At 43.6% G+C, this 22,253-nt stretch overlaps 1 protein-coding gene across 3 annotated transcripts; it reads left to right on the top strand.

Moving 5' to 3' along the window:
• The first annotated feature begins 8,068 nt into the window (after nt 1-8,068).
• Nucleotides 8,069-17,256, top strand: ANKRD34B (ankyrin repeat domain 34B). Of its 3 annotated transcripts, XM_053291227.1 has the most exons (3): nt 8,069-8,612; nt 10,836-10,916; nt 12,907-17,256. In XM_053291227.1, the coding sequence occupies exon 3, from the start codon at nt 12,952-12,954 to the stop codon at nt 14,464-14,466; it is 1,515 nt and encodes a 504-aa protein (XP_053147202.1). In that variant the 5' UTR covers nt 8,069-8,612; nt 10,836-10,916; nt 12,907-12,951; the 3' UTR covers nt 14,467-17,256. The 3 variants fall into 3 exon arrangements, with proteins under 3 accessions (XP_053147202.1, XP_053147201.1, XP_053147203.1); XM_053291226.1 differs by lacking the exon at nt 10,836-10,916; XM_053291228.1 differs by lacking the exons at nt 8,069-8,612; nt 10,836-10,916 and adding an exon at nt 8,642-9,044.
• Nucleotides 17,257-22,253: the final 4,997 nt, after the last annotated feature.

Here is a 22,253-nt window from a genome sequence, read left to right as displayed (position 1 = left end):
CGACACTTTCAACAAGCTGTCCACCATGAGCCCAGATCCCTCTCCTGGTCAGTCACCGACAGCTCAGATCTTATCAGCATATACTTGAAATTGGGGTTCTTTGTCCCAATGTGCATCACTTTACACTTGCCAACACTGAAGCACATTTGCCACTTTGTCACCCACTCCCCCAGTTTGGAGAGATTCTTTTGGAGCTCCTAACAATCCATTTTAGATAAAACTACCTGAAAGAGTTTAGTTTCATCTGCAAATTCGGCCACCTTGCTGCTTACTCCTACTTCTAGATCATTTATGAATAAATCAAAAAGCACCGGTCCCAGTACAGATCCCTGGGGGACCCCACTTCTCACTTCCCTCCATTGTGAAAAAACTCTCCAACTCTACCTACCCTCTGTTTCCTGTCTTTCAACCAGTTAGCAATCCACACATGTACTTGTCCCCTTATCCCATGACTACTAAGTTTCCTCAGGAGTCTTTGATGAGGAATTTTGTGAAAAGCTATTTGGAAGTCCAGGTATACTATGTCAACTGGATCACCTTTATCCAAACACTTGTTGACACTCTCAAAGAACTCAAAAAGGTTTGTGAGGCAAGATTTCCCTTTGCAGAAGCCATGCTGGTTCTCTCCCAGCAGGGCCTGTTCTTCTAGGTGCTTTACAATTTTATCCTTGAGGATGCTTTCCATCAATTTGCCTAGAACATATGTTAAGATAACAGGCCTATAATTTCCTGGATCACCCCTGGATCCCTTTTTGAAAAATGGTGTTACATTTGCTACTTTCCAGTCCTCCGGTACAGAGCCTGATTGTAGGGATAAGTTACATATTTTAGCAAGGAGGTCAGCAATTTCACATTTGAGTTCTTTGAGGACTCTTGGATGGTTGCCATCCGGCGCTGGTGATATGCTAGTTTTTAGTTTTTTCAGACAGTTTAGAACATCATCTCTTGTCACTTCTATCTGACTCAGTTCTTTAGCCTCCATCTCCGAAAAGCCTGGTTCAGGAACAAGTATATGCTCAGTATCCTCTGCCGTGAAGACAGACGCAAAGATCTCATTTAACTTCTCATCAGGGGCGTAACTACCATTAGGCAAGGGGAGGCAGTCATCTTGGGGCCCCACTGCCTCGAGGCCCCCCCCAGAGGCACATCACATGACTCCCCACCCACCCATGTTGCACCCCCTATGAATTATGTTGAGTCTCTTGGAGATCGGCAGGAGCAGAGAGTAAAAAAAACTAGATTGTGAAGTGTGTTTGTGTGTCTTTATCAGTGAGGGGCCCATTTTAAAATCTTGTCTCTGGGCCCCCTCCAACCTTGCTACGTCCCTGCTTCTCATCCTCCTTAATAATCTCTTTCACTCCTTCATTATTCAATGGTCCAACCGCCTCCCTGGCAGGTTTCCTGTATCTGATGTATGTAAAGAGGTTTTTGTTATTCCCCTTTGATACTTTTAGCTAAATGTTCCTCAGACTCTATTTCCCCTCCCTTATTGTCACTTTGCTTTTTTTTTTTTGCCAGAGTTTGTGTTCCTTTCTGTTCTCTTCATTCTCCATGCATTCTGGAGTGAAGTGACTCTCCTGATTTTCCCTTTCAGCTTTCTTTTCACCATACTCCTCATTTTGGAGAAGTTGCCTTTTCTGAAATTCAAAATGTCTGTGAAATTCAAAATGACTTCCTTGGTGATTCTCTCCCCGTATGTATGCTGAATTTGATCGCACTATGGTCACTGTTCCCTAAAGGGTCGATGGCACTGACATCACACACCAGGTCCTGGGTGCCACTCATGATTAAGTACAAGGTCGCCTTTTCTCTGGTTTATTTATTTATTTATTTATTGTTGCGTTTATATACCGCCTTTCGTTAAAAGACAAACCCAAGGCAGTTTACAAAAGTTAAAACATACAATAAAAAGGCACTAAAACATCAAGCTAAAAAAAATTATTAAAACATATAAAATACAGGCATAAAAACAATACTGCAGATAAAAACACACAAAAGCAGCAATAAAAACGATTATGTAAAGCCTGGGTAAAAAGCCAAGTTTTAACAAGCTTTCTAAAAGCCATGATGGAGTCCGAGGAGCGAATGGCCACTGGGAGAGCATTCCAAAGTCTGGGAGCAGCAACAGAGAAGGCCCTGTCCCGAGTGCACGACAGCCGGGCCTCCCTCATTGTCGGCACCCGGAGCAGGGCCCCCTTAGATGTCCTCGTCAAGAGGGCAGCAACCCTTGGGAGCAGGCGGTCCCTCAAATACCCCAGGCCCAAACCGTTAAGGGCTTTAAAGGTCAAAACCAGCACCTTGAATTGGACCCGGAAATGAACCGGCAGCCAGTGCAACTCTTTCAGAATGGGTGTGCTCCCAACGGGCAGCTCCAGATAAAACCCTCGCTGCCGCGTTTTGCACTAGCTGAAGTTTCCGGATATTCTTCAAGGGCAGCCCCACGTAGAGCGCGTTACAGTAATCCAGCCGCGACGTGACTAAGGCATGGGTAACCGTGGCCAGATTTGCCTTCTCCAGAAAGGGACGCAGCTAGCACACTAGCCGAAGCCGTGCAAAGGCACCCCTGGCCACCGCCTCCACCTGAGCTTCCAAAAGCAGAGCTGGGTCCAGTAGTACCCCCAAGCTGTGTGCTTGCTCCTTCAAGGGGAGTGCAACCCCACCCAGAACCAGTAAAATCTCCTCATCCCGATTGGTTCTCCTACTGACCAACAGTACCTCCGTCTTATCCGGATTCAATTTCAGTTTATTAGCCCACATCCAGCCCATCACAGCCTCCAGCCCCCGATTCAGAACATCCACCACCTCCCTAGGATCAGATGACAAGGAGAGATAGAGCTGAGTATCATCCGCATATTGCTGCCAACTCAGTCCAAGTCCCCGGATGACCTCTCCCAGCGGCTTCATGTAGATGTTAAACAGCATGGGGGACATGACCGATCCCTGCAGGACCCCACAGGCCAACAGCCACGGGGCCGAGCAGTAGTCCCCCAGCACCACCTTCTGGACCCTCCCCCCAAGAAAGGACCAGAACCACTGCAACGCAGTGCCTCCGATTCCCATATTCGAGAGGCGGCCCAGAAGGATACCATGGTCGATGGTATCGAACGCCGCCGAGAGGTCCAGCAGAACCAACAGGGACGCACTCCCCCTGTCTAGTTCCCGGCGTAGGTCATCCACTAGAGCAACCAAGGCAGTCTCAGTCCCATACCCGGGGCGGAAGCCAGATTGAAAAGGGTCCAGATAATCCGTATCATCCAAGACCCTCTGCAGCTGGGACGCCACCACACGCTCCATCACCTTGCCCAAAAAGGGAAGGTTAGACACAGGTCTATAGTTATCCAGGTTGGAGGAATCAAGGGAGGGCTTTTTTAATAGTGGTCTTACCACCGCCTCCTTGAGGCACGATGGCATCCTGCCCTCCCTTAATGAAGCATTAACGATCACCTCCAGCCATCTGCCTGTCCCCTCCCTGGCAGCTTTTATTAGCCATGAAGGGCAAGGGTCAAGAGCGCACGATGTCGCCCTCACACTGCCCAGGATCTTGTCCACATCCTCAGGCCGCACCAACCAAAAAGAATCCAACACAATGGGACCAGATGGGACCAGAGGCACGCCTGCCGGAACTGCCAAAACTCTGGAGTCCAGGTCAGCACGGATGCGAGCGACTTTATCTGCAAAGTGACAGGCAAACTGATCACAAAGAGCTGTAGATGACTCCTCCCCCATTGGGGTGATGTGTGGATCAAGGTTTTTGCCACACGAAACAGCTCTGTTTGTCTGCACTGAGCAGACGCAATGGAGGTGGAGAAAAAGCATTTCTTCGCCGCCCCCACCGCCACGGAGTAGTCCCTAAAATGGGCTCTAGCCCGTGTTCAGTCAGATTCGTGACGACTCTTCCTCCAGCATCGTTTCAGCCGTCGCCCAAGTTGCTTCATCGCCCTAAGCTCCGAGGAAAACCAAGGAGCAGATCGGGCCAACACCAACTGTTCTAGGACACAGTCATTCAGTGTATCTAGAAATTGGACCTCTCTGTTATTACCTGACTGTGAATTTACCCAGTCTATGTGTGGGTAATTGAAATCACCCATTATTACAGCCTGCCTCTCCTTGACAACTTCCTGATTTTCTGCTGCAACTCCCAGTCACTGTCAGCATTTTGATCCAGAGGGTAATAAGCATGTCCCCAGTAGCACATTTCCTTTCAGGCCTTGTTATGTCACCCACAGGGTTTCTGTGGAGGACTCCAGTCCACCTAGGTTTTCTAGCTTGTTAGATTCTATCCCTTCTTTAACAGACAGTGCTACTCTACCTCCAAGGCGCCCCTCCCTGTCCTTTCTATAGAGTTTATATCCAGGGATAACAATGTCCCACTGGTTCTCACTGTTCCACCATGTTTCTGTTATGCCCACTATGTCTATTCCTGCGTTAGCAACCAAGCACTCCAGCTCACCCATCTTGGCTCAGAGGCTTCTGGCATTGTCATATAAGCACCTATATGCGGAATCTCTCACCTGGTGTATGCTATCTTTCTTTGGACTCTTTGACCAGCTGGCACAGCCTTCTGTTTGCTCTTTATATGGTTCTGCTCTGTCCTCTTCTGTTTTATATGACTCTTTTGCACCCTCACACTTTAAAGGATGGCTTTTGACGAACCGGATACTGTCCATCTCCCGTCGGCTATTCCCAAGGCATCATTCTAAAAGCTGCTCTGCAACTTATTTGATTTTAAGTGCCAGCAGTCTGGTTCCATCTTGGTTCAAGTGCAACCCATCCCTTTTGTACAGGCCTTGCTTGCCCCAAAATGTATCCCAGTGCCTAACAACTCTAAACCCCTCCTCCTGGCACCAACGTCTCATTCATTTATTGAAACCCCTCAGCTCTGCCTGTCTCACTGCACTTGCACATGGAACAGGTAGCATTTCTGAGAATGCTACCTTGGTGCTCCTGAACTTCAATACGCTACCTATCAGCCTAAATTTGGCTTCCAGGACCTCCCGACTACATTTCCCCACACCGTTGGTGCCGACATGCACCATGACAGCTGTCTCCTCCCCAGCACTGCCTAAGAGCCTATCCAGATGCTGCATGATGTCCGCAACCTTCGCACCAGGCAGGCAAGTCACTGTGCGATCAACACGCAGGTCACAAACCCATCTCTCTATACCTCTAATGATTGAATCACCCCCTACAAGGAGGCCCCCACTCCCCAGAGGAGTATCCCCTGTGTGAGAGGATATGGGCTCATCATCCATGGAAGGGGTCCCTTCTAAAAGAAGCATTTCCCTCTTCCTCAGACCGATGTCCTCCTTGCCTGAGACCTTCATTCTCCCTGACAGCAGAGAAGCTGCTGCCTCTACCATGTCCCTGAAGATCTCATCCACATACCTCTCTGTCTCTCTGAGCTTCTCCAGATCCACCACCTTGGTCTCAAGGGAACTAATTTGTTCCCTAAGAGCCAGGAGCTGCTTGCACCAAACACACACCCATGACTTCTGCCCTGTGGCAAATAATCATACATGTGGCACTCTGTGCAATACACTGCGAAGTGCCCCCTCCCCTGCTGACTTTCTATCTTCATACTGGTTTTGTTGGCTGTTTACAGTATTTAGAGATAGTTTTTAGAAGCATAGGTCTCAGCAATAATGGTCAGCTATTTAACTGTCCAAACAGCCTTTCTCAAGAATATGAGGGAGGGATTTGTACTTATGTTCTCTTCTCCACTGGGCTCCTTGTGATAGCCGGGGCTTGTTCCAGGCTCCCCTGCACACTTCCCACTAGACTCTTGTAGAACTCCAACATCCTGTTTGCTACTCCTGTTCTATGCTCTCAGGCCTTCACCTCTTATGTAGAGATTAGGATTCCAACTTAGACACAGGATGTAGGTCAAAGGAATGTCAAAGGAATGTGGGGCCTCCCATAGCCCTAGCTGACTCCATCTCCTCCAGGCAGGGACAAACAAAAATACTGGAGTTTGCTAGCCCTGGCAAATAACAAACACAAACACACACACACACACAGACTAAGACTTATCCCTTAAAGAGAAACCAGCCCCTCAAAATCTCCCCCCCTCCTGTTAGTTTGAAGGGGGGAAAGGCTAGATGTTATTTTGTTTAGAAAAGCTTGATCACCTTCTCAAGCTGCGTCTGCTCTTCACAGAGTAGGCTTCCAACTGACCTACTGACCTCCAACTGACCTTGGTCTTGCAGATCTGTCAACCAAATCAGCAGGCTAAAGAGTTGTTCTCTTTGTTGGTTTTCAGCAGAATAAGAGTCAAGTGGTTTACTGAGCAATAACTGATAGAGAATGGCCAATAGAGGGTCTACAAGAAGCTGAAGGGTTGGGAAGCAGGCAGTCTTCTTTGGCACTGGTGAGCCAGACAGCAGAGGTAGGCAGTCACCTGAAGTATCCTTATGTGAAGAGATAGTTCTCAAGCTATGTGGAAAACCAGTTTTGCACGCATGGATTTTTGTAGCCATGACCTACCTGTTCCCCATCTTTCACACATGGGGACTCCCCAAGATAGACTTGTTCACATCAGAGGAGAATGTCAAATATGATCTGTTCTGTTCAAGAGCAAGTATGGGCATATATTCACTGGGGGATGCTTTCTTCCTCCTGTGGAACAAAACATTGTATTGTTCCCTCCTTTACCTCTGATCCCACGTGTCCTAAACAGAATTCTTTGAAAGAAAGCTTTGAAAGATGTGCTGGGGATGGCAGGGATGCCAGTAGCATCCTCTTCGGTCCTTGGGCTTCTTGCAAGCTTTGCAGGTAGAGTGACGAGAGGCTCTCCTTGCAAGGATCAGATCAGGTCCAAAGAGCTGCTCTAATGGCAGCAGCAGGGGCATCTTGGTACCCTGCTAGTGCCCCAATAATCTGCTGCCCAAAGCTCCTGCCTCACCTTCCCTCATGGCTACCACTGCATATCACACTAAGGCATGGGGCTCTTTCTCACATGCAGTGAGAAAGGGCCACCCATTTCTGCGGGGAGGAAGCCCGAAAACCCTCCCCGCAGACAATCCTTATGATGTCCCTGGGTGGGTGGATGCCCGCCCAGATAAGCACTAGCAGCTCTGAGAATCGGTGTGCCAGGATGCACTGCCCCCCACATACACCCAGCTCCAATAATGCACTGCGCAAGTTATTAGGGGGATCTCCTTCCCAAGTCTGCTAGACAATCCAGAAAATGGGTTAAAGGAGCACTTCCACCCTTAACCTCATTTTCAAGGGAGGCTCCATAGGCAGGTTTGCCAGCATGGTGCCGCTGGGATCGGGTGTGATCCTAGCAGTTCATATGCATGTGCAAAACCGGGCTGTGCTCCATTAGCCTGGTTTTGCACACACGTGTGAATGGCCTCTTGGGGTTCTCAAACTTGGGTCCCTAAACACTGTCAGAGTACAACTCCCATCACCTCCATCCACAATGTCCTTTGGCCACCGATGATGGGAGCTGTAGTCCAACACCTGGAGACCCAAGGATGAGAACCACTGCACTAAGGCAAGCAAGAAGTCTGAAGTGGACAGCAGAGACTCTAGAAAAATACACATGGAAAGAAGTGCAGCTTTGCCCAAGATGCTGGCCTTGCACACAGGGAGAATTAGCCATGAGCCCACTTTCTTACACATCCATCCTATAAGCACTGTGTGACAGGGCAGTCCTGCTATAGGAATGCATCATGTGCCTTCCCTTCCCAAACATTTGCTGGACTATTTTTCAGGGGTCTGACCACTCAAAAAGACATGTCTAACTCCATATGTTAATGGCGCCTTGCGTGTACTCGGTGTTCGCTTTTCAACTACGATAGTCGTTAGTCCCTTTTAGCCCATGGACTTTCACATCTAAACAAGCTAGCCAAATCCGAAGCAAGGCGGCCAGCTTTTTCCCGACAGCGCTCCCGCCTTCAGCAGCATTGTGACTGATGGAAATTCACCAACTGCCGTTTTTTCGTTTACTGCATCTCCATGCTGAGAGTAATACAGACTCAGTCTTCAGCCTGTATCCCTTGAATTTCTGCCTGACATAAGGCTACTAAGGGGGGGGGTAGCAAGCACTCTAATTTAGCCCATTTGAACCCAGTGGGACTGGTTTTCTTCCGAGCAAACGCGACCACGAGCGAGTGGGTATATGTCGTAAATGAGACTCCATGAAGAGTCACGGCTGTGCATCTCTGTTTTCTGGGGAGCCACAGAGAGCCCGGCCCGGCCACCGCCTCACCCGGTTTCTCCCCTACTGGGAAGCAAACCCATCTTGCTTGCAGTTGGCGCCTTCCATGCCTGACACGGGCGTAGACCGCCCTTCCCCGACGAGGGGGCTCACCAAGACAAAGCGTCCTTGGAGGCAGGAGCTCCGCGCGGGGGCGGCGAGTGCGTGCAGAGGCCAGGAGAAAGCCGCCCCAGCTCTGCTCACAGCAGCCCCAGATTCCGCGGCTTCTCTCCCTCCTACTCCGCCTCCTCCTCCTCCCCACCTGCGTCCGCCCCTCCGAAGCAACAGCCGCCGCAGGAGCAGCAGAGCCGGATTCCTGCGCAGCGAGGCGAGCCTCGTGCTGGAGAAGCCAGCTTTCCTCTCGACGCCCTTCGGCGGCGGCTGCTGCTGACTCAGCTACCCTCAGCAGGTGAGCGAGAACTTCCCGCGCGCCGGGGTGGGTGAGAGGGCTCTGGCAACCTTTTCTCCCGATCCGAGGGTCAAGCAACTCGTTTCCTCAGCGCGACTGGCTCCTACATTTTGTCAGCTTCTCGATGGCGCAACACCAATGCCTGCCTTGCCACCCCGAGCAAAGTTTCCCGCCACCGGTTCGCTGGCTGGCCGGCTTTTAAACCGCACAGATTCCAGCAAGGATGGCCCCTCCCCGTCCTCCCTTGCCACGGGGCAGCGCCTAGTGAGAGCTTTCGATTTCCATGGTTTGTGCGCTGGGCAAGCAAGAATGTGTTGCCGATAACTTAAGGCTGCAATATTGGGTTTACTCATTTGGGAGCCCGTCCTGCTGAAGTCATTGGGGACTGACTCCTGAATAAACGTGCACAGGGCGAGCCGCTGGTCTGCAAGAGTATGTAGCGCGACCTTTTCTAATTGCTTGATGTGTCTCTTGCTTTCTTTGCTTGCAATCCCGTAACCCAGAATTTGGCTTTTAAAAAGCCAGTCTGGCAACCACGGCTCAGATTCGAATAAAGGCATTTAGTCCAAAGTAAGTGATTTTATGGCGATCCAGTATGATCAGTCGAACTTCACTTCTTGAAACACGATTGTATCATTGGCTCGCTTAACGGAATCTTTTGAGTAAAACGATTTGCTTTTTCTGGGACGCAGTGATGAAACGAAGCTGATGTTGTGTGGTACTGATGAGGAAGGTTGATGCTTATCATGTTGATTTGAAACTAATAGGGACATGGTGGAGGGCGATTTCCTAAGGAAGTTCACCTCCGCGTTTCTGCATAAGAAGTCAGGTCAGCACTCAACCACTGGAAATCATCCGATGGTTTTTGAAGTACATCTGTACACAAATTAAATTAGAACTTTACTTTTGTGGTTACAGTAGCCACACTGCTGATGCTGATCCATATTTACCCAGAAGTAAGCCCCATGATGAAGGCTACAGTATTATGCAGACTTGCCTAGGAATTACTTCTGAGGAAACATGTTTAGAATTGGACTGCATATTCCATGGAGTTCATTCCTCTGTATGCGTGCTTGTTTGTGAGTCTTATTTCTATTATCCCAACCTTTGGAGAAGTGCATCCTATTGATTTCACTGGGACTTAATTATTCTGAGATATGTGTGCATAGCCTCACAGTGGAAGAAAGTCCCACTGAACTCAGTGAGGCTTACTTTTGAGTAGACATGCATAGGATAGATCTCATCTCCTAGTTAACTCAGTGAACTTTAAATTTTCCTGCAAGAAATTATGTTAAGGAGTCAGTAATAAGGCAAGTTGAAAAAGCAGACCAAAATCAAAAGTGGAATTGCTAAAATTTGCTAATATGTTTACCTGAATCAAAGAGGACTTTGAATTTAAGATGACCCCTTAAAAAGTAGAGGTTAAGTACAGGTTATAGCCACATTTACTCAAAAGGAACAGGACTTTGAATTTAAGATGACCTCCTGCTTTCTAATATCAAAAAACTTTGGGTAGGAAACTAATCTTGCATTCAGGTAAATACAGTATTGTGTATTCTTTTTCCTTTAAGACTCAAAACCTGAACACACTTGGAGAAAACCCCATTAAACACAGTAGCTGATATCCTGATATTACTCAGTAGAATTCAGGTGTTAAAGGTCTACTAAATTTAATAAGACTTCATCTGGTAAATTTAATCAGGTTGACACAGCCACTTCAACTTGCTTCTGCATAAACATGCATAGGATTGCACAGTAAAAGAGTAGAATAAATCCCAATGGGAAGAAATTGAGCTGAGCCTCTTTCAGTTCTCCTTCAAGGGGATTACATTTGGTTTAGTTTAGTTATTTATTGGAGCACCATAAGATGTTGCAAATTATTGGTATTCCATACTTGTCCATACTCTCGAGCTTATCCATAATTTTCAGTCATTTTGGGTGTGTGTGTGTGTATGTGTGCATGCATCTCCAGATAAAGATGCATACAGAACTAAGTGTGTGTGTGTGTGTGTGTGTGTGTGTGTGTGTGTGTGTGTGTAAACACACACACACACCACAAAATAATCTTAGTTCTGCATGCATCTTCATCTGGACATCATCTTCTTCCAGTGATTTTGTTATTTGAAGTGCAGCTTGTGTCTGCCTAGCTAAGAGCTCCATGTAAGCTTCCAAGTGCAGTTGATGCTCCTGCATATGTTAGCATCCTTCTTCATTTCATTACAGGGGTCTCCTTTGAACAAACAGAGGAATGGATGTGTAGAAAGAAGCTGCATGCTTCACTGAAGTCACTGGAAAAGTCCTACAGTACGGAGAACCTTTAAGATCATCCCCATGAATCACTGGATTATGTCCTGGGATTTCCCCCATGAGGAATGGGGATGTTCTCCCACAATCCTCTAATTTTCTTTCCCCAGTTGTAGATTTTACATTTAAAAAGTCACTATTTATCATTATTCTGCATGTTTTTAATTGAACTTTTTTGTTCTGTGTTAATTCCTTGTGCTGGAAATGACACATGCTCATGAAGGAAATCTGTTGAATTGTGTAGCTATACAGGTATTAAGACAGGAAGAAAACTCTGGAAACCTTTTTATATTGGAGGGATGAACAAGGAGAAGGTTGGAGCTGGAACAACAGTTCTTGGCTACAGGCATCTGTTACCATCTCTTTATTTTCAGGATATCTATTTGCCTTTCCCCCCTCCACTTGAAGCAATAAACCCTTTTCAAGTTAGTACAGTTCTCAATGTTATAACACTGCACCTACAGAAATTATGAGATTTTTGCATTACAAACAGTTGGGGTCAGATATGTATCACTTTAAAAGATTTATATCCTTCTAGACCTTCTGTACTAATAGTCATATCTTCTTTCAGGCTTCTTTTAACCTTGCTGTAAAGCAAGCAGGACTTTTGTTTTGCTCCACAGAAAGCTAGGGCAGGATGTTTGGTGGGTCCACAAGAGGGGTATGGTAGGAGACATCATATCTATGTCCTCTTGCCCTGAATAGATTATCTCCATGGTCTGCTTTGACATTGCTAGTCAGCTGTCAAGAGAGGGCCTAGACTGCCCCACTCCCTGGTGATTAATGTTGCCAACTCTGACAGTACCAGCTGCTCTTCTACATTGCACCTACACTCCAGTAAATAATCCAGCAACCAGTACACACACAGTTCTGGGTGCTGGACTAGAGATCCAGTAAAGGGAACAGCATTTGCAGCATACATTGGTATACATGCAATTCCAGTCCAGAAGGGAGTCTAGATGCAATAACTTTCTCTGTACACAAACATTCTTGGAGTGTAACAATACAGTAGTATTTTGCAAATAGTCATATTGTACAATTCTCTGATCTGAAGAATACAATCCTAGCAAGTTTACAGTTAGCAAAATTTGCTGGCTCTTAGTTTAGACTGTTATAATTATGGATGCTAACATTTTTCTGTCAGGGCTGCAATGCATTTAACAACTTCATGTTAAATGGAAGCAGGTGAAGCTCTTACTATCACTATATAAGAAGGTATACCTGCTATCCCCCTCTTGTGCTTTTAGCTACGGGAGCCTTGTCCTCTTATGATCTGCTTAGCGTAACCACAGCCTATTGCCATGACTCATGTTAACAGCCAAATGAATAAATGCCCTTTCAAAATAGTACAAATGGTGTGTGAGTGTTTGTGTGCAGCCTTACGGGCTAAACTGTAGATACAAATGCATATAGCAACAATTCAGCCCCTTTTAAGGAAGAACAGTTATGAGAGAGGGTGATTTCTAGCAGAGAAGCCTTGAGGGGTGAAGTGGCTAACCTTTTCTACTTTTGCACAGTGACTTCTCCTCCCCAGACTGCTTTTCAGACCTGCCAGGTTCCAGACGTGTTTACAAGAACAAACATACATTCAGAAGAACCCTGAAGGAGAAAATCAGTTTAGGAGGAATGGAATTGCAGTTGGAAAATGACAGAGGAGGGATTAAGCCCTCCCTTCCTACCACTCCTGTGTTCCAAATCACTCCCTCTTAAACTTGTTTTTCCTGAGAAGGAGCAGTCAGAGTTTTGTTATGCTTATTTGTGTTTAAAGTGCAGTTCAGCCCTTAGTTCAGAATCGGGGATATGAGTAAATCTGTGCTCACCTAAAGGATGGTTCTATATTTGCAGATAGACAGAATGTTGCAGTTACAGTTTAACTTTTACAAAATGTAGAATGTACTGTTTAATAGAGGCTCCTATTTTATCATCCTACTAGCAAAAATATGAATATATTATTCTTATTAATCTTCTGTTTTAATTTCTCTGAAAATAGGTGACATTTCCAACAGCTACAACCTTCAGCTCAGAAACAGAGGGAATGGATGAAGCCATAGAGCTTTCACCTGATGGAAACTCCTTGATAAAAGCTGTCTATCACAGTAGACTTCGTCTCACAAGATTGCTGTTAGAAGGCGGGGCTTACATTAATGAAAGCAATGACCGTGGTGAAACTCCCTTAATGATTGCTTGCAAGACGAAGCATGTGGACCATCAGAGTGTTAGCAAAGTAAAAATGGTGAAATATCTTCTAGAAAATAAGGCAGATCCAAATATACAGGACAAAACTGGAAAGACAGCCTTAATGCATGCGTGCTTACAGAAAGCTGGTCCCGAAGTGGTTTCCTTACTGCTTAAAAGTGGAGCTGACTTAAGTCTGCAAGACCATTCTGGTAATTCAGTTCTTGTTTATTCAGTGAATTCAGAGGATAAGGAAACTCTCAAAGTTCTTCTAGATGCTTGCAAAGCAAAAGGGAAAGAAGTCATCATCATTACAAAAGACAAATCTCTGTCTGGAAGACAAACTACTAGGCAGTATTTAAATGTGCCTCCTCCTGATATTGATGAATGTCAGTCACCAAGTTCTTGTACTTCTCCATCAGAAGTAGAAGTTAAAACATCTCCATCTCCAGATGCAAACTCAAAAGAAACAGAAAAGGCCCTCTTTAATTTTAAAGAGCATAATCACCTTGGGAAAAAGGAAGATGGACCTGAACCACACTCTACTTCAAGAAAATCTAATTCAACATACGCAGGACCTCAAACACAGCACCTGTATTCCGAACCTTGGATGAAAGCTTCCTCTTCACTCTTTGATCAGAATAAAATCTCCTCTTTACAAGAAGAACTTCAGGATATAACTCCAGAGGAAGAATTGTGTCTTAAAATCAATAGTCTAGCTTTGTCTAAGAGATTTATCACCAGACATCATAGCATTGATATAAAGGATACCATTAATTTCTTGAAAAGCTTTGAGCAAACTGCCTCAAGAAAAATGTCATATGATGAAATAAATTCTCATTCACTCTTTGGTGAAACAAGCCACAATCAGAGTGAAATTCCTGTAGATCAGAATTCCGATTCGCCCCAAATGAGTTTTGTTTCAACACTGAAAAACATCGTTCAAAGAAGAAACCTTGGAGCAAATCACTACAGCTCTGATTCACAGCTGACAACCAGCTTACGCCCTCCTACTGAAGACAGCAAATTGCTTCTAGGGAAGAAAAGGCTTCTCTCCCCATCTCCATCATTGTCCTCAAGTTCCAGAGAACTGATAGAAAACATGCCTCCCAGTTTTTTGAGCAGGAGAAATCATGCTGTGTTAGAGAGGCGTGGCTCAGATCATACAGCCCTGGCTAGATCTGGTTTCCTTCCTCCTTTAAATCCTCATCCTCCAATACCTGATATCTACAAGATTTCTGCAGTGGCTTCTTGTGGACAAAAACCCCTAATTCCAACAGCACCTTCATACCCCAAAGACTTTAAAAGTAAGACTCTGTTAACGAGGAGGCAGTCATTACAAACCGAACAGATCAAGCAGCTGGTGAATTTTTAACATGTTTTGGACAACTGTGGCATACAACTAACAATCTGATTATTTTGGAGAAAGACAGTTGGGCATGCAAGCATCTTAGTGGCAAGAGTGCAGCACTTCCAATTCTCTCTCTGTTGAACATATGCCTTGAAATTCAGTTGCAAAAAATTTTTTTCTGGTCAGTTGCAGACAAGTTATGCTACAAAATATTGCTGCCTTCATCATAAATTTCATAGCAAAAACCCCCAAGAAAACTATGGGTATGATTCCCAGATTTTCTGCACCTAATGTACAGAGAATACAAACTAGATTTTTCTGGTCAGATGCTCTAGTGTTTGCAAGTAATCAGCTCAGAGTTTTGTAATCAGTCTACTGATGCCTTATCTCTTTGTGTGTGCCCATTTTTGAACAGCTATTACATAACTAGATTCTGCATGTTGCTATACAAAGACTGAATAATGGCAACTACCCAGCACAGACTTAAGCCCATTGATTTTAATAGGTTTTGTCACACCTAACTCTGTATTGTATTGTGGTTATTGTCTCTTCCCCCGCCCCTCTTGTTAGAATAATGTAACCTCTCTAGAGGTCACAAATGCCCAAAGAAAGGAGAACAAACTGCTCAAAAATACAGATTGAACAACTGAAAGTGGGAATTGAAAAACAATACAAAATTCAGCAACATTTTATTAAGAGAGCTAAAATTTAATCAAGTTGATAACAGATAGAAGAGCTGGTTTAAATTCCACACACTATTCCAGCTTTACATTGGGAATGTGGCTCTCCTATTTTATTTTATTTTTATGCTTCTGATGTATATTCTTCCTTGATTTATAAGTGTTCCCAGGAAGGTGACTGAAAATCAGTCAATGCAGTTTTGCTGGATTTAACTCATAGAACACTCTGGGTTTCAAGTATTGTTTGCAGTACCCATACAGTTTTTCTCTGGACACATTCTTGAACTCTATATAGAATATAAATAACTTCTATATTCTCTCAAATGCAGGAAGTCCTGGTGATACATGAGAATCTTCTATACACTTAAATAGTAATTAATACTATATTGTTATGGGCCTGGATTCTTCCAGTATCAGAGAGGAAGAGGAACAAGGGAGTAAGATGGACATAAGAGAAGTACAAGAGACAGAGTAAGCCCTGAATTCAAATGATGTCTGCTACCTTTAAACCTCCCTCTCTCTCCCCCTTGAAGAACATGTTGACTAGGCATTCTGTTCCAATGACAATTGGTTGTGTGAAGCACAACTCATGTGACTTCTCTCCAAGGAAAGAGGGGCATAAAAGAATAACTGCATGGCAGTTATTGATGATGATGGCAGCTTCCATCAACATAGTAACTAGGTTAGAGGCAAATCAGAAGGTGGTGGTGGGGAGAAAGATGGGAGAGAGAAAGCATGCATCAAGGGATGCATGGCAGGATCTGGGGGACTCTGAAATTTACCCATCAAAACATTGGCTCTAGACCTCATAGCTATTATACTTAAAGTGAAATAGTATAGGTATCACTTAAAGTGAAAGTGATAGGTATCCTGTATTGTCCTTTTGACCACAATTTCCAGGACCTCACTCCAGTTCTAGCCCTAGTATAGCCTGTGACTGTGGATGAGGATGTGCATCAAAAGAGAAATACAGCCAGTTCCATGAGCCAGGATGAACATCAGAAGATATACATCTGCATCCACAATGCCCAGGTATGCAGAAGGCTGCTTTCCCACATAGATATCATCTTTACTGGATTTGGGCTGATGCTTTTATGATTATCCCACATCTTTCAAGCCCTATGGATATTTGCTATGAAAAATGCCTTTGTTATTTATTGTGTTTCATAGTCCTCCTGATACTGTACATGGCAGCACTTATTTCTTGTACTGGAACAGCCACTGTGAATAAATTTGTTTTCTCTTCTCTCAGTGATAACTGGCATTTCGTGGTTTCCTGAAAATGTCTGATGCTTAGAATCTCACTAATTTCTGATCTAAACCTAACAGTTACCAATTTTACTAACAGGTTTTTCTGACTGAAAAGAGTAATACTTCAATTTCAAACTACTTCAGTACTATTAGTTCTGTAGACTCAAGTATGGAAAGATTGCAGATCTATATTAAACAACTGTTTTATAGTGAATAATATGCAGTTCTACTATTTTTCTACATTATACTTTACAACCAGATTCTCCTCCGTATCCACACAAGTCTCCTATTTAGTCTGTTTCCTCCCATCTTCTTCAAAGCCTGTCCTCTGCCCAGTCATGTTCTTGCCTCTCAGCTCCTCACTGTGTTTTCTTACCTGCAGGTGTTGAGCACTGTGAAAATTGTCTTTTAAGAGGATTCAGGTTTCTCTCTGTTCCTGTATTTGCCTTTTCATAAATTACAAGTAAGAGCAATTCACCATCAAAGGTCTACTGTTTTCACTCTAATGGGAAGGGAGGCACTAAGAATTTAGGGTTTAGCAACAGTTTTATTTATATATATATATAGAGAGAGAGAGAGAGTCCCTTTACAGGGACTTTTGTCAACATTTTATTGCTCCGCTATTAGTTGATTATCCAGGGCATACAGACATATTTTGTTAATTACTTGCTTTCTGATCAGAAGAAGGAGATAACGACTAATGTCGCAAAGTTCTGTGTGGTGGCTAGGAAAGTTAGGCATCAGATAATAGACCAGCTCGTGTAACTTGTTTATTTGTTATGCTGAGACATTATACCAAACTACTGTAAGCACTGTTGATTCTTATTTGTACATATGTTTTGAATTCTGGTCTTTGACCATAAATAAACTTGACTTGACTATATATATCTAGTTGTATTTATTCTTGTGAAACACCTTCTTACTCTTATTAAACAGTGTAGGTTCAACAAAGATAACATGAAGCATAAGTTTAGTTTTGCTCATAGAATAATAGAGTTTTAGAGACAGAAGGGACCCTGACAGTCTTCTAGTCCAATCCCCTTCTAAGTGCAGGAATCTGCTACCACAGCACTGACAGATAGCTCTCTAGCCTCTTATTTCAGAACCTCTAGCAAAGGAGAGCCCAGCACTGTGCAAGGCAAACTGTCCCGCTATCAAACAGAGATGTGCCTAGTTGCTGCATTTTAAGTTATGCCTGGTTTTTTAAAAACTGCATTTCTTAGTTCAAAACAACTCTATAGCAGATGCCACTGCTTCTTTATTTTTAAGTGGTATTAAAGTAGGAAAGCAATTGCTGAGTCATAATGCATTATGAAATGACAAAGGCCAATGCTTTTATGAGTGCTAAATACTGGTCCTTCGAAGCCCTAGCCATATTTGAAAACCCACTCTCACTAATTTAAATTAACTTGACAGTTCTTCTCTTGGTTTATTCATCTTTGCTTCTCTATCTTTGCTGAGAGTCCATTCTTGTGACACACTTTGTGTCTGGCACAGTTCTAGCTATCCAGCTGTGGTCCATATCTGTCTGTGGGTACCATGCTGAGGCAGTCTCATGACATACATGCAGAACTCTATGTAGTTCAAATTCTTGCAAGCTGCTCCTGTACTTTAAAAAGTTTCTTGCAGCTCAGCGGTGTGCAAAATCCCAAGCCGTCACTGCATTCTATAAATACCATGAACACTCACAATGGTGCCAAAGAGTATAGAGCTTACAGCATGCAGCATTCTTGATAAATAACCCAGCTCCCCTGCAGCAACTCAAGTGGTTTTGCTGCCACTTCTCCTGTCACCCTACCTGCTACTTGGGCCCCTCAGTCTTCTTGGCACTGCACATCATTGCAGCTGAAGTGGAGGCACCTTTTCCCCAGAATGCCCCTCACTCTCTGATGTTGTGTCAATGTATCACGCCTCCCCTTTGATGTTTAATCTCAGCAGAGCAGGATAGGTATAAATTGCTCTCTGTTGTGGTAGCAAGCAAGGTGATCTTGTGGTAGCAAGCATAATTTGTCCCCTTAGCTAAGCAGGGTCCACCCTGGTTGCATATGAAAGGGAGACTAGAAGTGTGAGCACTGGAAGATATTCCCTTCAGGGGATGGGGCTGCTCTGGGAAGAACATCTAGGTTCCAAGTTCCCTCCCTGGCATCTCCAAGATAGGGCTGAAAGATATTCCTGCCTGCATCCTTGGAGAAACCGCTGCCGGTCTGTGTAGACAATTCTGAGCTAGATGGACCAGTGGTCTAAGACAGTATATGGCAGCTTCCTATGTTCCCCACCTCCCATTCTCTTTCCAACTGGTCATCCCCTTCTTCTCCTCTCCTCACTAAAACCATCTTCAGGTTTAGTTTTTTATACCCACTCTAGCAGCCAATATACAATACCCAATTCTAGTGTTGTTCTGTTGTAATAAAACTTCTTTCTTTTGAAAAGTCTTGCCCTCCCAACTCTGTTGGACCCCAAAATTATTTACAATGAAGTGTCACTATCTGGACCTGGTCCAAAGTTATACATTTTTGTTGATCTGGTGTGAGTTAATCTGGGTCCACTCTACCAGATGGAGATTTGGCTGTAGAAAGAAAGGGTTCCCCTGCCATCCCTGCCTCAGATCTCTTTCTGTCTCAAAGAGAAAGATAATTTATTTGGTGTCCCTGCCTCAGATATGTAAACTAGTTGCATACACCTATAAGAAGCATTATTGTGGTAACAGCCTGATCACCTGAAGACAACTCTTACTCGCCACAGGGAACCCTTCAATGAAGACTTACTCTACCAATTTCTGGTTTTAAATAATATAAACAATGAGTAAATACATGTAAATGAACAACCATGTTAAAGTTCAAAACTATTTTTTTATTTTATTTTATTTTCACAGTCCTGGCAGGAATTGCTCAGGAAATCATGTTGTTTGGAAGATAGTTTTACTTCTTTTCAATGTGATGAAGCTTTTGAGGGGAATAAAATGAAAGAAATCACTACATTTGTATTTTGTCATTCTCACTAGTTTAATATCTACCTTTAAATCTACTCTTTGCAAATAAACATTTTAAATGAATAGTGTTGCCTCGCTTAGTTTCTTCAAATTGCACAATATTCTTATTTCTCAAAGCATTTTTAAAAATTAAACCTGGTCCATTATATCTATTGCAAAATTAATTTCTCACACAGACAAAAGTAGGATCAATAGGCTTCAGGATAATGGATCATGCTTTGATCATGCAAATGTATTATATACAAATGTATACTTTTTCATACAAAGTTGTATATAATGTTAAATTTATAATGTTAACTGAGATTAGTCTCTGTGATCTAGATGTCATGTATTCCCCCATTTAGTATATATACAATAAAATTGCCACAGCAGACCAATGAAAATAACCTTGTGCTTTGATTTAAATTGATGTGCAGCACAATCCTATACATATTTACTCAAAAGTAAGTCCTACTGTGTTCAATTAGACTAACTCCCTAGTTAGTGTGTTTAGGATTGCAACATCAGTATTTCATTTTTCAAAAGCCATGGACCACATTAGGAAAATCTACTAAAATAGATCTGTGAATGCAGGAATGCTTTGAATCTGTGTTTTTCAAGAATAGCTCCACAACTAACTTCTGGGGTGTTGTAAAAATAAATTATATATCATAGGTTATTTTATTAAAATTTAAAAAGTCATTGAGTAAGTGCAAGGTCTTGGACTAGTCTAATGTAGATCTTTAAATTCAGGTTTTAGTTCATTTCCACATTAATCTTTCTCTTGTTCCTATGGAAGAAAGAGCTAGTACTAATGAGATACTGACCAATGTAGGCTTTATATAGGCATTATAACCTGACTGAAACAACAGCTGTTGAAAGCACCATTTGTGAAAACAACTCTCTGATTATGCTTCAATTGCCTTTGAGCCTAGCTTTTTCAGACATTATATTGTACATGTGTACAGATTTCTGTACGCTCCTTATGTTTTTGTGTGCATGACTCTATCTGCATTAATTAAAAAAAGAAATCTGGATACAAGCCCCTCAAATGCATGATACAGATAGGAAGTGTACTGCTTTAACTGTGTTCAACATAGCATGTGAATAACTGTACCTGTATACAGAGAGCCCTACTTGTGTATACTGTACTAGTTGGATAAGTGTTGAATATAATGTGGGAATTGGGTTGCTGTCTCATTCTATTTCTATCAAAGGTATTGCAATGCAAGTGAGCATCCTACCCAATGTACTTGGACATTGACATCATCACATTGTAACTGACTTGTTTACTGGCCAACATCCATCTTCAGGTCCCATAACAGAAATGTGTATACTTTTAAAGGGACAAAAATATTTAACTGACAGTTTAATTTGACTAAAACGACAAGTTAAAGACAAATCATCCTGGGGAGAATCTATGTGGTCGCTAAGAGTTGACACCGATTTGACGGAACTTAATCTATCATCTATCTAATCTTAATTTGACTAAAGCTCTTACCCCTGTATTTTCTGTGAAAAGATGCAAATGTGGGCACCTCAGTATCATCCAGGAGTTTGCCATTTCAGGGTTAGAAGGCAAGAGGTGAAGGCAAGCCCTCTCTCCTGCTCGTGCTCCCCTGCAACTGGTATTCAGAGGCATCTTGTTTCTGAGGCTGCAGGTGGCCTATAGACACCAAACTAGTAGCCATTGATAGACCTTCATGACTTTGTCCAAGTCTCTTTTAAAGCTATCCAGTTCAGTATTGTCTACAGTGGCAGCTCTTCAAGGTTTCAGGCAGGAGTCTTTCCCAGGCCTCCCTAGTGATGCCAGGACTGAACTTGGGACATTTGCATGCAAAGCAGATGCTCTGTCACAGAACATGTTTCCCAGTAAAATTGCAGGAGTGATTTTCTACATGAGATAAAATAAACTCTTTTTCATTGTGATTCTAAGCTATAACGCTGATCCAGAAGATCAGGAAGTGATTGAGGAAGCTCAGGGGTAGAGTGGGGGAATAAATTATTTCCGTGGGGGTTGTACTCATTCTGCATATTTCCTCAGCATGGATTGTGCAACTCAGTTCCCCTCAGCTGCACAGATGAGACACATATGGGCAACATGTGGCCTCTGAATTTCAAAGTAAACTAGCCCACATCCTAACTTTCTGCCCATGTGCTGAGAACAAGTGCCCCATCTGTGGAGAGCTTCCTGAGCTCCACAGCACTTATTTCAGATCTCTCCTTCCCCCAGAAGTGCCCTGCCTGCATCACCCAAGAATATATCCCTGAGAGCTGTGTGATTCTTAGGGACATATCTTCAGGCGCTATGGGACACTTACAGGGGAGAGACCAGTGAAAATTGCCCCCCTTGCATAATAAGCTTTGCAGAGCTCAAGAAAGCTGTCCATCTGGGTCATGCTTGTTCCCAGAGCACAGTTAATCAGGACATCAGTCATTAAATGGGCATGGCCAAGAACCAGAATTAAACGGCCTTGTGCAAATGGTCTTCATGGGCATGATGCTAATGTGGCAAGATTTACAAATATCCCTCTGAGATTAGTTTTATGGAAACAGGATATGAGCACATCAGAAATGTATAAATGCAGAGGGGAGGGTTTCTTACAGATCCTGCCGTATCAGCCCCTCTGTCCACATAGGTTGCAAGCTTGCCCTTGAACAAAATCATTTGTGTATTTTTAGATGTGTGCTTGTATACACACACCACATCCTCAGTTTCCACATCTGCACAGTTCACACACTGCCTGTTTTGCCATTCTCCCAAGTATAGCTTAGCTCTCCGTATTGAGGATTTTTAAAACTTTCCCACAAAGACAGACTTTTCATTATGTTCTGTCTCCCTATATTTCAGCTGATGGAATGGATTGCAGCTCCTTTATAAAGCTATATTCTGCAAACACAATACATTGCTA

Source organism: Hemicordylus capensis, chromosome 2, assembly GCF_027244095.1.
Source record: "Hemicordylus capensis ecotype Gifberg chromosome 2, rHemCap1.1.pri, whole genome shotgun sequence".
In the NCBI taxonomy this organism is placed as follows: domain Eukaryota; kingdom Metazoa; phylum Chordata; class Lepidosauria; order Squamata; family Cordylidae; genus Hemicordylus; species Hemicordylus capensis.
Note: the sequence above shows the minus strand (reverse complement) of the source record. Positions and strands in the feature narration are given on the sequence as shown.

What these genes read in the sequence shown, in the direction of transcription:
- ANKRD34B (XM_053291226.1), top strand. Translation starts at nt 12,952, where the DNA reads ATGGATGAAGCCATAGAGCTTTCACCTGATGGAAACTCCTTGATAAAA.